General features: G+C 41.9%; 1 protein-coding gene across 1 annotated transcript in view; it reads left to right on the forward strand.

Moving 5' to 3' along the window:
• Positions 1-15,808, forward strand: part of ITPK1 (inositol-tetrakisphosphate 1-kinase) — a 145,345-nt gene that overhangs the window by 67,115 nt on the left and 62,422 nt on the right. Inside the window, exons 3-4 of the mRNA XM_039553427.1 lie at positions 5,385-5,510; positions 13,218-13,335. Of these exons, the coding sequence (XP_039409361.1) occupies positions 5,385-5,510; positions 13,218-13,335 (244 nt within the window). The remainder of the gene's footprint in view (positions 1-5,384; positions 5,511-13,217; positions 13,336-15,808) is intronic.

Below are 15,808 nucleotides of genomic sequence, written 5' to 3' on the forward strand. Positions count from 1 at the left end.
GACTGCTGTGAAGGGACGTGCACTCCTGTTCTGCTGTTCCTAGCAGCAAATCAAATGAAAACATAGCAAGAGACATAGCAAAAACTTAGAGCAGCATCCTGGTGAGTGGAGTTTGTTAGCAGACTGGAGAATGGGAGCAAAATGTTTGAAGAATAGCTGTATGAGTCTTTTTGTTTTTAATGAAAATATAATAAGAGAAAAGTGAGGATAAATAGAAATGTAGAGATCGACTCTACATTCCTCAGGGATAAAGCAGTGGACATAGCTCTCTTTGGTTCAGATAAAATAACAGGTTGGTATTAAAACTTCATTTCATGTGAATGATAATCCAAAAACTATTTCGGAAGAAGAGCTTTACAAAAAAAATCAGAATCATAAATCCTGATCAGGCAGATTCTGAAATATAGCTGATTATACCATGGACTGGAAACACTGAATAAAACAAAAAATACATAACTATTTTTAATCATTATTATAAATGGTATTTCTTTTTCCTAAATCCAGCATTTGTAATTGTTTGGCTTGGTTTTTTTTTCCCTGAGTGAACAAATCCAGATTTTCTCCACTTGGACATAGCTTTATTTTTAAACACTGCTTCCAGAAATGCATTTGTGTGGGCTTGCAGTTGGGACCAGTGGAGAGCCATGGCATTCTGCCAGGCACTCGCCCTGTCCCTGCAATACAGATGGATTGCCAGGGTTCTGGAGAAAAACAACCCCAAAACTTTAAACAAATTATACTTAATGGAAATAAACATTTTTTGCCCTTCTCTGTAATGATTTGGATAATGTGCTGGCTGTGTGTTTCTGGAGGACAGAGGAAGGGGGAAGGGGAGAGGAGGGCAGAGACAGAGCTCTGCGTGCCTGTAACTTGCTCTCCAGCAGATTCTCTGGAAAGCCTGTGGGAGAGACTGTCGTTTCTAAGCTTGGAGCGTTTTGTAACTTTCAGCCCATCCTTCTATTAAAAGGTGGGCAGGCTGGCTGCAGCCAGCTATGATAAGAGCATTTATCTACTGGCTGGTTTCTTCCATATATGGATTTGAAAGACCAGGAAAGGCATAAAAACCATATAGTCATTTAGTTTGGAAAAGACCCTTAAAATTAAGTCCAGCTGTTAACCTAGCACTGCCAAGGCCATCAATAAACCACGTGCCCAAGTGCCACATCTACACATCTTTTAAATACCTCCAGGGATGGTGACTCCACCACTTCCCTGGGCTACCTATTCTAATGATTGACTTCTTTCAGTGAAGAAATTTTTCTTAATATGCAATCTAAATCTCCCCTGTTGCAATTTTAGGACATTACCCTTGTCTTATCACTTGTTACTTGGGAGAAGAGACCAACTCCCACCTGGCTACAGCCTCCTTTCAGGTGGTTGTAGAGAGCGATATGATCCCCTCAGCCTCCTTTTCTCCAGGCTAAACACCCCCAGCTCCCTCAGCCACTCCTCATCAGAACCATATTCCAGACCCTTCCCCAGCTCCGTTGCCCTTCTCTGGAAATGTTCCAAAGCCTCGATGTCTTTCTTGTCATGAGGGGCCCAGAACTGAACACAGGATTTGAGGTGTGGCAACACCAGTGCCAAGTACAGGGGGACAGTTCCTGCCGTGGTCCTGCTGGCCACACTATTGCTGGCCCAGGCCAGGATGCCATTGGCCTTCTTGGCCACCTGGGCACAGCTGGCTCATGTTCAGCTGCTGTCAAATGGCACCCCCAGGTCCTTTTCTATCAGGCAACTTTTCAGCCACTCTGCCCCCATCCTGTCGTGCTCTGCAGGGTTGTTGTGACCCCAGTGCAGGACCTGGCCCTTGGCTTTGTTGACCTCATACAGTTGGTCTCAGCCCATGGACCAGCCTGTCCAGATCACCCTGCAGAGCCTTCCTGCCCTTTAGGAGATCAACACTCCTGCCCAGCTTGGTTTGAACTGCAAACTGACTGAGGGTTCACTCGATGCCCTTGTCCAGATCTTTGATAAAGACATTGAACAGCACTGGCCCCAGTATTGAGCCGTGGTAAACACCAGGTATGACCAGTTGCCCACTGGATTTAACTCCATTCACCACCACTCTCTGGTCCTGGCCATCCCGACAGCTTTTACGCAGAGACAGTGCACCCATCCATGTCACATCCACGCCGTGTACATTTACTGTGTACGGCTTTGACGCTCTCTTGCGTGTCATGCACCTGACTTTTGCTGGGTTTTGGTGGTAAGTGACAATGCCATGAAACCAATACCATGAAACCATGAAAACAATTGATCATGTCAAATGCAAAGATCATTTGGAGAGAGAGATGCTGAAAGGGAAGGGAAGTAGGAGGGTTCAAATTCCAGCTGATGACAAACAGTGAATCGGTGTTTGTCTCAGCAGAGGGCCATCAGAAATTTTGTACTTTGCTTTCACCGACTTCTTTTTGGGTCTGATACTCCACTTGAAAAGGCTTCTTTTTACCTTCTCAAATCTTTTTTTTTCTCCTGCTTTTACTTTTTTTTTTTTTTTTTCTGAGTGCATAAAAGGAAGGTGAATCTCTTCCAAATTCCACATAGCCCCGGAATATTTGCTTTCTGCAGCATGGCTCTAAACATAGAGAACGTATTTTTTTGCAAATTGTTTGATCCTCCAATCCACAGAATACTGGATGAAATTTTGAAGGTTTTTGTGGCTGAAATGTACCTGCTGTCCTTGTTGAGGCAATTGAAGTGGTCACTGAACTTCCTTCCAGACAAGCTGCTTTATCATGCTGTCGTTTCTCACATTGCTTTACCGGTGAAGGGGAAGGAAAACACTGTTAATGGGGAGCCTTTTTAATGCTTTCCAGTGTGCAAAGTAGGTGCATTTGGTTTCTTTCTCAAAATATGCCCGTTGTGTTTAGCTTGTATAACTGTTGTGAAGAAGTTATCTTGCCCAGATATGTTATGCTTCTGGAAAACACTGTGCTGGAAATGCCTGGATATGCCTTGAAAGCTTACTTCTATTCTTGGGTCAAGGCTGAAAGGGAGGACTGTTTTCTTGTTTTCTGAATGTTTCTGTGCAGATTGAGCTGAAAGTTTGGGAAGAATGTAGAGGGGTATCCAATTTCAAGTACTTATTTGCTTCTTACCATTTTTCAAACTGCAAGTCCTGAAAATGGATTAATTCAGAATTTTGTACCTTGGCAACTGGGAACTTTCTGACCTAGTTAAATGGACCCTTTGTTTTGCTATTTCCTTCCAGATGTGATAGGCAGATGGAAAAAAATCAGAAGAAGCAGTGTGGTCATCTGAGATTTCTTTTAAGGATATTAACTGATTTTTCTGGAACTTGGTTACAGAAGTTAATTATCTCCTTCCGTGTCCTTTACCCAAGCTGCAGTTCAATTCATTTTGCAGACCCTTAGGCTGTCCCTTAGCTTTTGTGCTGCACTACTTGTGAGAGTGAAAACATGTCAGTACAGCCAAACCTTCTGTGTGGACTGCCTCACCTGGCCACAGCTTACCTGTCCCTGAGCATCCATGCCAAGTCTGTCCTGTTGGCCTCTACCACGGCTTGTCAGGAGTGGCTGCCCACCTGTGAGCGGTGCCTCTGTTCGTCTCCTCCGAAGAGAGACACAAAAACTGTGTTTTCCAGTTGTATTGGAATCTGCATGAGGACGTCAAAGGGCCCCAACCCATAACTGTTAGTAGGAGCATATAGTAATGGGCAAGCAAAGGTGGTCTCTGAGGGAGGAAATGGCAGGCTTTCAATTTGCTTTTGTGCCATAGGTAACTTCAGTTATTCTGCTCGGGGAAGCCTGGCCCAGATAAGAGAGCCTACACAAGAAAAGCAATTCAGCTCTGTGGATCGGTTACATTAGCAACTAGCAAATTAGTATAAGGCTGATAGATCTCTGCTGGTTTCATTTTATTGGTTTTATCTTGTCTTATCTTTACCTTCTTTAAGGCACTCACTCCTTAATTCAAAGCAGGGTCATTGCTGTAGGGTGGGAGATTTTAGTAGGACAAAACTCAAGCTAACAAGACAGAAAACAGCATCATCAGCAGCCTCTTCTGCCCAGCCTCTTCCTCTCCCTCCTGTGCCTCCCATACCCTTCTTTACCAGAGTTGAATAAAAAAGAAAGCAGCAATAGAAAGGCTCATGCAGGTAAAATCAGATGCTAATTTTAGTTTAGTAAGCACACATCCATCTTTCCTCTCAGAGATGTTCCTGGTTTGACGTTTACAAGGTTAAGTTGTCATTAATGCAGCAGGTCTGACAATTGGTTGAATTGAATCTCACAGCTTCTGTGCTGTGAGCAGCCCGGTGTGTTGTCTAGAACATGAGCCGGTTCTGGCACTTACACTGAACTAATGTTAAATCTGGTAAATAGCTTCATGGGATCATTAGGTTTCATGAGCATCTTAGGGGTCTGAAATGCATCATCTTCATCAAAGCAGATTTGGCATTAAATTTAGACTAAGTTGCTTAGGGCTTTGCCCAGTCAGGTGTTGAAAACCTTGAAGAATGGAGATCCCACTACCTCTGTGGGACTCTGCTGTAACCAGACTGCCCTTCCTGATTTAGTTGGAATATCCATAGTTTTGATTTATATCCTGATAAATCCAAGCCCTCACACTGGCCAGCTCTCTTAGGATTCTTCGCATGCATCCCATCAGGTCCAGTAGGCTTCTTTGCATTAATATTTCATCAAGAGAAAATTCCTCAATCCTTTTCCAGTGCAGGTCGTTCCTCTGCTCTTGAACCCTGTTTTGGTACTAGAACCAAGCCCTCTAACACATTGCCACCATTTTCATGCCTTCCTGTGCTGTCTGGAGCAGGCTTTCTGCACACCCCACCCCAAATCTTTGCCTCCAGCCAAAGTCTGCTGTTGGGAGTGTCTGGGAGCTGCACCCCTCCTTACCAGCTAAATAGCTGTTTCAGTAGCAGGTGAATTTCCACAGATCCTGAGTCACTTGCTTTTGTGTTACCTTTTTTCCTTTCCTGGGCGCTGTTTTGTGCAATCCCAGTGGGCAAAGGGCATAGCAGACTTTCCTTTTATTAGTGGTGTTAATCTTTGTTGGCTCATTCCTTTTGTATGTATGTGAGTGTACCGGGAAACTGAGCTGAGGAGGTGTATGTTGGCTTAGGGTGGAGAGGAACAGGAAGGTGTTTGGATGGAGGGTACTTGCTGGTGACTTCACTGCTTTTTCATGGAATTAGAGCTATGCTGCTGAGACATAAGTGTCTGAGTAAAGTTTTCTAACATTAAGTGAAGTGTAAATGCTCAGGGATTTGGATAACATACCAAAACAAAGGCACTGCGTAAAGTAAATGCCTTCTTGTGTTGCAGCAACACCTCGGATGGTGGCAGGGACAAGAGTTTGGATCCCCCATATATTAATAAAATGTTTCTCTCTGGTTTCTTCAGCTTGACCTCACCAAACCCATTGAAGATCAGGGCCCTTTGGATGTGATCATACATAAACTGACAGATGTAATCCTTGAAGCAGACCAGAATGACAGCCAGTCATTGGAGTTGGTTCAGAGGTTCCAGGTAAGTGGTTCTTTCTGCATTTCAAGCAAGAGGATGAATTTAGTGCAGCAAATTCAGTCTGATTACTTTGCAGTTCGTAGGGGTTTGATGAGAAAAGCTGTCTGGCATGCTGCTGCCTTGCTACTGATAGCCCAGCAAAAATAGTTTTGTCAGTTTAAAATGGACTTGCACCCTGGGAATATCAGTAAGGTTAGTTAGAACTGGTTTCCCACCAAATGTTCTTATGTCATTTCAAGAGTCTTAGTGCTGCTCACGAAGAGGAACAGGTGTTTGCCGAGCACTTTATGTGTATCTCTCCATGACAGAAGCCACTGAATTTGGCCCAGTTCTGTTTAGTCTTCCCAGTTCCTGGAATGCTAATTTCTGTAACATCAAGATTACTGTGAGAGACTCTGTCCTCTAGTGCTGAAAATCGTGTTGTATTAATTTTTTTTTCCCTCAGGTTTACATTGAAGGTCAGAAATGTGCAAGGTGTAGTGGTACAGAGAACTGTTTTCCCAAAGAAAAAGTGTCTTCAAAACTCATTCATTAGAAAAAGATTCTCTCCTGGTACCTTCCAACCTTTTCTGTTTTGGAAGATAGAGGATAAGATAGAGGGTAGGGCCCCTGTGAGCAGGCATCTGAATGGTATCCTCTCTCCAATAAAGTAAGGCCTTAAGCTTTTTCTTCTGCAGGAGGCCAAGTTGTGCCACATCACTGGCATGCAGGAAACTTCCACAGTAGTAAAACATATAACTAAGAACCAGTGGGGCAGAGCACAGGCTTTTCTGTGTTGAATTACCCACCAAAATGCATTTTTAGATTATACTCTTCTGTAATTTCGAGTCCAGGACAGAAACTATCTGGAAGTTGCTGCCTGTCTGCATCTGTCCTGTATTATTTTTACGATATTGAAAATCATTAGAAATTAAGAGAAGCATATTCCCTAAGAAAAAGAAATTGTAAGAATACTTTTGTATAAAGTGTGTGGGATAGGGTTGTTGTTTTGAGTTTTTAAAACTAAAATCAATGACCAACCTGGAAAATGTAAAATGACCCCTTGCAAGAAAGCTATTTGCACGAGCGAGGTGTTATATAAGCACTGTGGTATTTCTGGCACCTACACACAAGTGGAAATAGTGTGGTTCCCTTATTGTTGATTAAGTTGACTGAAAAAGTTCTGATGATCTTAACCAGACCAAACAGTGCAAAATTCATTATGCTTTTTTCCTGCTATTGAATATAAATGTGACAGCAAGATGATTCCTGGCAGCAGTCTTACTGTTGGCTCCATAAAGCAGTCTTCCAGGAAGCAGAGAGCAAGGGATCCTTGACCACAGGAGGAGGAATGATCTGCCAGACTATATTTATGACCTTTTTAAGAATGACTTTTTTTTAGATCTATGTTATAGAGGCCTTGACCATCTAATCTGCAAAGAGCTAAGGAGGAAACTGGCTTCATATTTACATGACTCTGTGTCCCTGCTCTCTGGAGTCTGTGATGAGCCCTTGTAGGGTCTGGCAGAGAGTGCTAATAGAACAGGAAGCCTCTTGGCATGCCAGTTTATGGCTGTTTTCAATTGCCTTGGAAAAAAAACATTACAGGAAAACAGAAATGGTACGGAGGAGTTGCCTGTTGACAGGGGGATTTTTAGCTCCAGAAGACCTTCAGGGCTGAGCTTTCTGAGGTCTTTGTGCTAGTGGGATGTGGTATGGACTGCAGTTTCTCAGGAGAATATTGGTGGGTGCAAACTGTTCCCCACTGCACTGAAAATCAGTGATGAGTGCCTAGTGATCTCATCCAAAGCCAAAACAAAGACTGCATGCAGCACCTAGTGTAGTGCATGAGATGAAAAGTGGAGAACTATTTCTATTTGCTTTCTAGGACACTTAAATCCTTATTTTGGGGATGATGATTGTTTTTAGAGATGATGATCAGTTTCCCTTCCTACCCACTGTAACACAGGGCTGGACTGATTGAACACAGGTAATTGGTTAACTGTAAAAATTGGTTATAGTGCTCAGTGGTTCCTTCTTGACCAGAAGTACATGGAGGGAAGTTAGGTGAAGAGGCAGAGTCCCCAGGGTGCTTTTAACTTACTGGTGCTACAGTTCCTGCCTTCTTGGTAAGAAAGAAAACCAACTACCCCAGTTCCTGCCTTCTAGACAAAGTATATGGCTTTGAAAACTGAGTATGTTTTGGCTCATGTAAGGCATTGGGGAATCTTTGTTATGCTTTCATTAGAGCAAAATCCTGCCTGTCATAGCTGTACTGGGCCTTGAGTAGCTTCATTCATTGCCACTTCATATTGCATTCAAAATGATGGCTTGAATGATGGAAAATCAATAGGGTTATTAATTTGTCTTTCAGAGCTTTCTCTGAACAGGTTCTCTTTGCATTAGTCTACATAAAAAGATCAGATGCAGATTTTATGCCTAGACTTCTGCTATCAGGTTGATGAAAATTTAAAATGTCTCCTTCCCTGCTGCACTTCAGCTCTTGACTCTCTTACTCTGGAGTTGTACAGGATGGGCTCTTCTAATCTTGATTGAGAAGCTTTCTTAGAAGGGTTTGGGACTTAGAGGAAGGAAAATCAGGGAGATGTTTTTGGAGGGAAGGAGGTAGGGGACTTCTCAGCTGGGAAAATGCAAGCAAAAAAACCAAAGGAAACTATTGTGTCTTAGTAATTATTTTCTAACTGGGGGGACACGTTAATACAAAATTGAAATGGTTTATTTGCACCTGAATTCACAGGCTGTGCTTTACCCATTTAAAAAATAATGTCTTAAATTTGTTGGAAGAGCCTCATAAACAGCAAACTTAACTGAAAATTTGTCATTTGAGTGCTAGGTGTCAGGATAGCTTCCCGTGGGTAGGTATTTGCAAGATGAAGCAGCAGTGGACTTCTGAAGGCTAAACAGTGCAGCTGAATTAGAGCTCAGCTTAGTCAGAACTAAGTCTGAATCTGATGCAAACTCTTTAGACAGGCTTGTCTTTACATCTGTTTCTCCCTTGGAAAATGTTGTCCTGTTTTTACAAGCGGTCATTGTCATGTTTCTGTATGTGGGAAAACACAAATCCAAATGGCGTTATTGTTTCTTTTGCTTACTTGTTTTCTTTTGGAATATTTTTTTATGGAACTTTGTTTAATATTAAACAAAAGATTTATATAAGTTTTATTACTTAGTAATAAAAGCAAGTCAATGAATCAGTGAATCTCTCTTATCATCTAATGACTTATTATTTGCAGTGGATACTGTATCAACTTTCTGTTAAAATATTTTTTAAAAAATCATTAGCTACCTTTCTTGGGTAAAATGACAAGCAACTCCATTCTCATCTATACACAGGCTTTTCAAGGAAAGTATTTTTTTTTAAATTGCTGGGTTATATCCAGAGGTATTTAATAGGAAACATGAAATATTTGGTCTCTTTTTGATTTCAAGTTTCATTGCTGGCCTTCTGCCAGGAATGGGGCTGGTACAAAGCATGATTTAACATCAAGCCTGGAATACAAACAAAGGAAGATCTCCTAAAAGTCCTTGTTTCTTCTTGTTTGCTTTTATTATGTCAAAGATTAGAAAGAGGAAAACATAGATGTTGTCTGGGTCAAGCTGAACTGCAACCCAAGGACAGAGCCCTTTCAATCTGTTGTTGGAAAGCCTAAATATCTTCCACATTGTTGCCTGGGTGGTTGGAGTCTGCTGTTGGATATCAGTCTTCAGTAAATCCACTGAAGTGGAGAGCAGAGTTGTTTTGCTAGAAGGATGAGAGAAGATTTGAACGTTCAAAGTTGAAAGGTTGTGCTGTACTGAAAGCTCTCTCCTGGCTTCAGTGTTTCTCTTTTCCTCCTTCAACTGCTTCATTTTCAAGTTCATTTCTATAGTACCTCACCTGCTTTCAAAATAATTAGGCAGAAACCCTTCATGTTTATCCAGATCTGTATTTCTGGTAGTGGAGTCCTTCTGTGCCACTGGAGCGCTGTTACTTAGGCTGCACCAAGGGTTTTCCAGTCTGTTAAGTGATCTTCACAGGTCACTTACTGGTGCTACAGTTCTGCCTTCTTGGTAAGAAAGAAAACCAAACTATCCCAGTTCCTGCCTTCTAGACAAAGTATATGGCTTTGAAAACTGAGTATGTTTGTAATACATGATGTCTGAGTGTGGAGCAGTTTCTAGTAAAGAATCAAAGTTTATGAAAGGTCTCACATCAGCTACCATAATGTTCCTGTGAAACTAACAAAATTGACTTTTCTTATTGTAATTTCCTCTTGCAGGGAATTGGTGTAAGGTTCAGATTTTTTAATTACTTATTTAAAGTAGTTTTCCATGCATGGGTATTGAAACTTTCTTTTGCGTGTGCTGCTGATGTACTGGTGAGACATGTGGGAGACTCGGAAAGTGCGGGCAGCCTACAGGCCCAAGGGGAAGCTGGATGATTTGCTTTGGGGATCCTGGTGCAACTGGATGGGTTTGTTTTTGAGTGCAGAGTTAATGCTTTGTGATGGAAATCCAAGCAACGAACAGCATTGAGAAGAGATGCAGAGTTCTGAGGACTTGAGTGCATTTTGATGCTCCTGTCCCCTGCACAGCTTCTGCAGTTCATCTCTAGCTGTGTTCAAACAGAAAGGACACATACAAGTACGCTGACCTTGTTCTGCATTTAGAGTCCTGTGCTTCAAAGGGGAAGCTGGTTCTGGATTCAGTTAAAAGGAGAGATGTGTGGCCTGTCCCCAGATTAGCTCTAGGAGACACTTAAGTTTCTAGCCCTTTCCTTTCCTTAGATGACACTGATCTTCACTGCCCTGCTCTGAGTTTTGCCATTCCTGTGCTCTCTGGCTGTCCGAGTGCCTAGGCCTGCGAATGGAGAAGAGTTGGAGAATAGCACCTGACACAGATTTAATGCTGAGAAATGTCTTTGTTTTGTAAAGAAAGCTCATTTGCTCAAAGCTCAAAAGCCTTTGTGTGTTTGAAGGGGCTGTTGCCTTTTACTCAGTGCAGTTCTTCTTGACATTAGAGTAGTTTCTTAAAGTCCTTCAGAGTCTAAATGGCTTTTGGAACACCACTCCCACCTCTTTCATCTTCATCAGTTATTTCATGTTTGCCTTACAGAGCTTTTTGGAGGCTCCTTAAGGCAACAGGATGAGAAATCAGGCACTGGAAAGTCATCTTAGATGCTCATTTCTCTTGACATGTTGACTGGTGTAGAATGGCCTTGAGATTGTGCCTTTATTCCTGTAAAACTTTGTTATGCTGTAGCAAGCTTACTGCTTGGATGATCTTTTAATACGGTTTAGAGCTATTATCATTAGAAATAAAGCACTCTTCCCTTACAGAAAGCATAAAAAAGCCAGACTCCATCTGGAAATACTTAGAGTAATGTGAGCCAAATTAACAAGTAGAATACATGAATCCCAGAGAAGCAAGGATAGTTCTCAATGCTGAGGTGAGCATCAGGAAAATTCGGGAAGGTACACAAGGAGCTAAGAGATGGAAAAATCATTCCCTCTTTGGAGGGCGGTAAAGGCAATGGAGTCCACAGACTGGAGGAATGTATGTGTGAGGGGAAGGATTAGTATGTGCAGAGTAGGGGCTGGGCCGGGATGGAAGTCTGGGGATCTTGAAGTCAAAGTGGAACCAGAGGCGGACGGGTGGTCGCCACAGTGCAAAAGGAAGAGCTTGTACACACAACAGAAGTGCTGCAGGACACTTGCTGCCAGAGCTCTGCTGAGGCCACGTTTCAGAGCTGTGAGATGTTCAGTCTGGGTGCTGTGCTTCCCTGCTGCCCTGTCAGGAGCTCATCCTCAGTGTGCTGGGGAAGACACAGTGTTCACACAGAAGAGTGTGGTAACTCCCTGTCTTTTAAATGGAGGCACAGAGGGACTAAAAGAGCTGTCTTGTTACACTCTGGAGATGTTGAGATACTCAAGTACAGTTTCACTATCAGCAAGTTCAAGCTAATACCATAATCACTGGATCATGCTAGCTCCACAGGGTGTCTTTTAGGTGCTGCATACAGGGCACGTATGCATAAACATGTGTGGGTGTCTAAGAGGCATTCGGTAATATGATACTATTTGAAAGCTGATTGCTCTGCTTAAGACTCTGGAAGTACTAGGGGCAGCAGACTCATGAAAAGTGTATGTTCTGGGCTTTAGTGACTGGAAATGAACCCAGCTTCTGCTCCACTGAGCTGATGAGGCGTTTTATCCAGGCTGTACTGCAGGGTGAGACCTGGGTCTGACAGTCTTGATGACCAGCTGTGCAAAAGGCTGTCCCTTACTTTTCCCATGAGGCAGCAAGGTTGAACGTATCTTTGGGGAATTCATTTTTTGTGTTCTGCAGGGATTATTAAATACGTCAGACACAGAGTATTGCCACTGAGGGGTGCCTAATGCACTGTGAAAGAAAGCTGCTTGTGTCTTGTGGGTGATGCAGTAGGTTCTTTAAACCTCAGTGCTGGATCCTCTTAACCTCAAATGAATAATCTCCTTTTACCCGCCATCAGCTCAGACTATGTAGTCACCAGAAGGCAACAGTTTGCCAGTGCTAGGGTGGAGAAGTCTGCATCCCCAGTTAGTATCTGGAGCAAAATCACTTTCTGGGAATAGATTATGCCATTCTTTTCTCTCCAGCAAAGTGCATCTCCTGAGGCCACCTTGTCATACTCTGAAGTATCTTTTGTAATATGTTTTCTTCTTTGAAATAGTCAATTTAAATGAAGTAGAACTTTGTGGAAGTCCATTAATTGCAGCAGCATTTGTATGAATGGGTATTTAAAGAAGTAAGTGGAAACATTAGGATGGCTTTGGGAAGTTGGGTAAAACAAAGAGAGATGCTAACTTTGGGTATATTTGTCTGATTTTGAATAGAGTAAGATGGATGCATGTTTCCATTGACTTTATAGAGCCAGGTTGGGGTAATGATGAAGAAACTCAGCTCCTGTTCTAAGAAACAGAAGGAAGTTTTGTTGGGTTTGCAAGGCCAATACCTGGCAGCTGTGTCTGTGTTCATGGCCAAGATGCAGTAGTGCGGTTATGACCTCAGTAAATGGGGAATTGAGTTCCCAAGATGAAGATCCATGAAGTCATTAACTTTGCTTTGTTCTTGTAGTCAGAAAAGGAGAGTATGAACATAGAGAAGTAGCAAGCAATGAAGACACAGTGAAGCAACAATCTCTTCAGCTCTGCCAAAAAAAATTTCAGCCCTTATCATCCAGCCCTTAACACTGTCTTCAGCCTAGCTAGAGGACAGCAATAATAACAACATAAAAGAACCCAGATGTATTTCTGAGCCTAGTTCAGATAGTTGTGAGGTTCACATGTAGAAATTGAATGCAAGGCTGACCCCAAGATAGCTGTGTGCCATCTTTCTTCCCCTAATGGCTTTTCTCAGCCCTGCTCACAGCTCTTACTATGGCACTTTGCCACTGGCTCCCTTGTGAGGTAATGTGGTTGCAGCATGGGTTTTGGTACCGATAGTGTCTACAGGAGGAATTTGCCATCTAAACCAGTTAGCTGTCACATTTGCGTTTAGTTCAAGTGTCAGTGTTTTGACTCTCTGGTCACTTTCTGCGTTGCCAAAGTCCATTTGGCTCCCCTTGAAGAGAAGCTGGACTTCGAGGTTTTTAACATTATCTATTCTCTTCCCCATTATTTTCTCTTCTCATATTTTTCTACACTCTTCAGCCAACCTAATGCCGTTTTTTTTCTATATATTGTTTTGCAGGAGTATATTGATGCTCATCCAGAAACCATTATCCTAGACCCTCTCCCGGCTATTCGTACACTTCTGGACCGATCCAAGTCTTATGAGCTAATTCGGCAAATAGAGGCATACATGCAAGGTAGGCCAATATCTGCTCTCCCTGGAAGCTTTCATTATGACTAGAGAAGGAAGCAGCTTCCTTCTGGAGGTTGGATGTGAACTTTGAAGTAGTGGTTTTGGGCCCCTTGCGTTGTCTCTCCATGGGAGCAAAAACACTGAAGCATTCCTGTGTCACAGGATTGCCCTCTGGAATTCTGTGCTCTTCTTTTTCCATATACACAAAGAAGGTTTGTATCTGATTAAAAATACGATGTGGATTTAATGGGGAGCATATTTACCACAGTGAACACTCTCAGAAATCTTCTGGAAAACACTGTCTTCTTGTGTGAGCTGGTAAATTGAAATGACTGTACAAACTCAGCAGTAGTAAGAGTCCTGAGGTCTGAATTGAAGGGAGAAGAAGAAAAATGGTTTTTGGAAAGGACCGAAAGAAATTAAAGTGTAAATAGAGCTAAGGTCTTTGAGAGGTATTGGAAGCCTGTTGCACAAGCTAATTGCTAGGAGGAACATAAATGCAGTTCTGGTGCTGGCTTGTTACCTGACATAAACTATTGCCTTTAATTGGTATCATTTGAGTTGTATTCCCATGTTTAGAAGTCATGCCTTTTCAACCTGAATAATTCTATTACCTTCTCATTTTAACATTGTAACTGTTGGGTTGAGTTAGTCTTTCATTCCCTTTCTACTTGTGCTGTTGTCATGTTCTTGAAACATTTATTGGCTTTTGAATTTAAATCTAGAATAGCTCTGAAGTAACTGTTTCATATGTTAGATGACTGTAATGGGGGGAAATTGCATTTCTGAACTATGTTCTAATGGGGTGTTATTGGAAATACCATTGAGATTGTGTTATCACTGTCTTGATGGGCAGGTAAGAAGCTCAGCAATTTGTATTTTTATAGTTGTAGATTTATGGACATATTATTTGCATACAACCTGCCTGGCCCCACTGGCACCGTCTTTATGTAAAAATAAGACTAACAATTCACAGCACTCTCACTTGTCTTTTGGAATCTCTTAGGGAGAAAATACTTGATTAGTTTAGAAGGATTTTGTTTTGGAGTAGTTATTGCTGTTTGTGAGTAAGAGAAAGGTGCTGAGGGAAACCTGTGCTCTGAGGGAGTGGTTGGGATTTTGTTCTAAAAGCAGAGGGATTCAGTAGGGTTTGGTTTTGTTCTTTTTTTCTTAAATTGCTATCAGTACTATTGTTATCCTTATGAGAACAATATGTTTGGGAGAGCATCCAGTTTTTGCAAGTAGTTTGTCTTCCACGTATTTCAGCCTCCTTTGGTCAAACTGATGAGAAAAAGAAATAAATACTTAAGGAGGAAAACGAAAAAGGAAATTTGTATTCAGGTAAAACTGAATTTAAAAGAAGCTATTAATAAAGTTGAGGAATTAAGTAAGGAATGGCGTTAGCTGTTGTCACTGGCTGCTGCAGTGTTTGGTGACCATATTTCCCCTGACCCTGTGTCTCCCTCCCCCTGGCACTTTCCTCCCTAGTCTCATCTTATTTCTGTCTCATAATCAGAAATATCATGACCAAGACCTTGAACCAACTCCATATTTAGCAGCGGAAATCTCAGGAGAGATGAATAATTGTCTTCTTGTTCTGGCCTAAGTAGATCAGCCTCTCTATTCCTCCACATGATGATGTGCAGTAAGAGAAAAGTTAACCACTCTAGACAGTGCTGTGGGTCTTCCCCCCACTTCCTTATTTTCACCTGCTAAGTTATGTTTTCTCTGTTGTGGCTGCCATCTCATATCCCAAGGCCATGAGCACTTGGAAAACTCAAACAAGAAGTAATACATCTGTGAATAGCATGAACTCTTAGGAGCCACATCTTTATTGTTCTGGAATTTCATTATGGACGTAACTACTAAGAAAATAATATCCTAGTCTTTAGCTGTAACTAGAAAGCTCTTTTTATCACAGGATACAAAATTAATGTGATGGGTTCAGTGCAAGGGATTATCTCTTCCAAAGGAGTGTTGTAAACTCAGGAGGGTTGAGTATGTATGTAAGGAGAAGCCTTCTGCTGTTCAAAGTCTTTCAAAAGAAAATTCAGTTTTTATTTACAGACCAGTTTTGGATTTCAGTGATTATTGCCTCTATTTGAATTATGTTTGAAAGTAACTATAAATGAAATATAATCTCTATTTATGATTCTCAGTTTACACTTTATTTCAATGCTGTAGACTTTACAACAACTGGAAAACTGAAGATTTGCACCAGTTGGCTTAAAGAGAGGGTGACCACATGCTCTGCTGAGGTGACTGTATTCTGCAGCAGTAGGGCCCCATGGTCTATAAACAGCTTGATTTTAACTCACATTATTTTTCAGATGTCCAAGTCACTGTCCTTTTGACACAGAATTCTCCATGCTTCCTGAAAAAGGGAATCCCTATTTGAAGTGTCTAAACTGGGTACGTGGACATTGTTAGGCTTTCTGAAAGTCCCGTATCTTGCTCTTTATGGAGTCAAGTGTCTG

This window comes from Corvus cornix, chromosome 5, assembly GCF_000738735.6.
Source record: "Corvus cornix cornix isolate S_Up_H32 chromosome 5, ASM73873v5, whole genome shotgun sequence".
NCBI classification, from domain to species: Eukaryota; Metazoa; Chordata; class Aves; order Passeriformes; family Corvidae; genus Corvus; species Corvus cornix.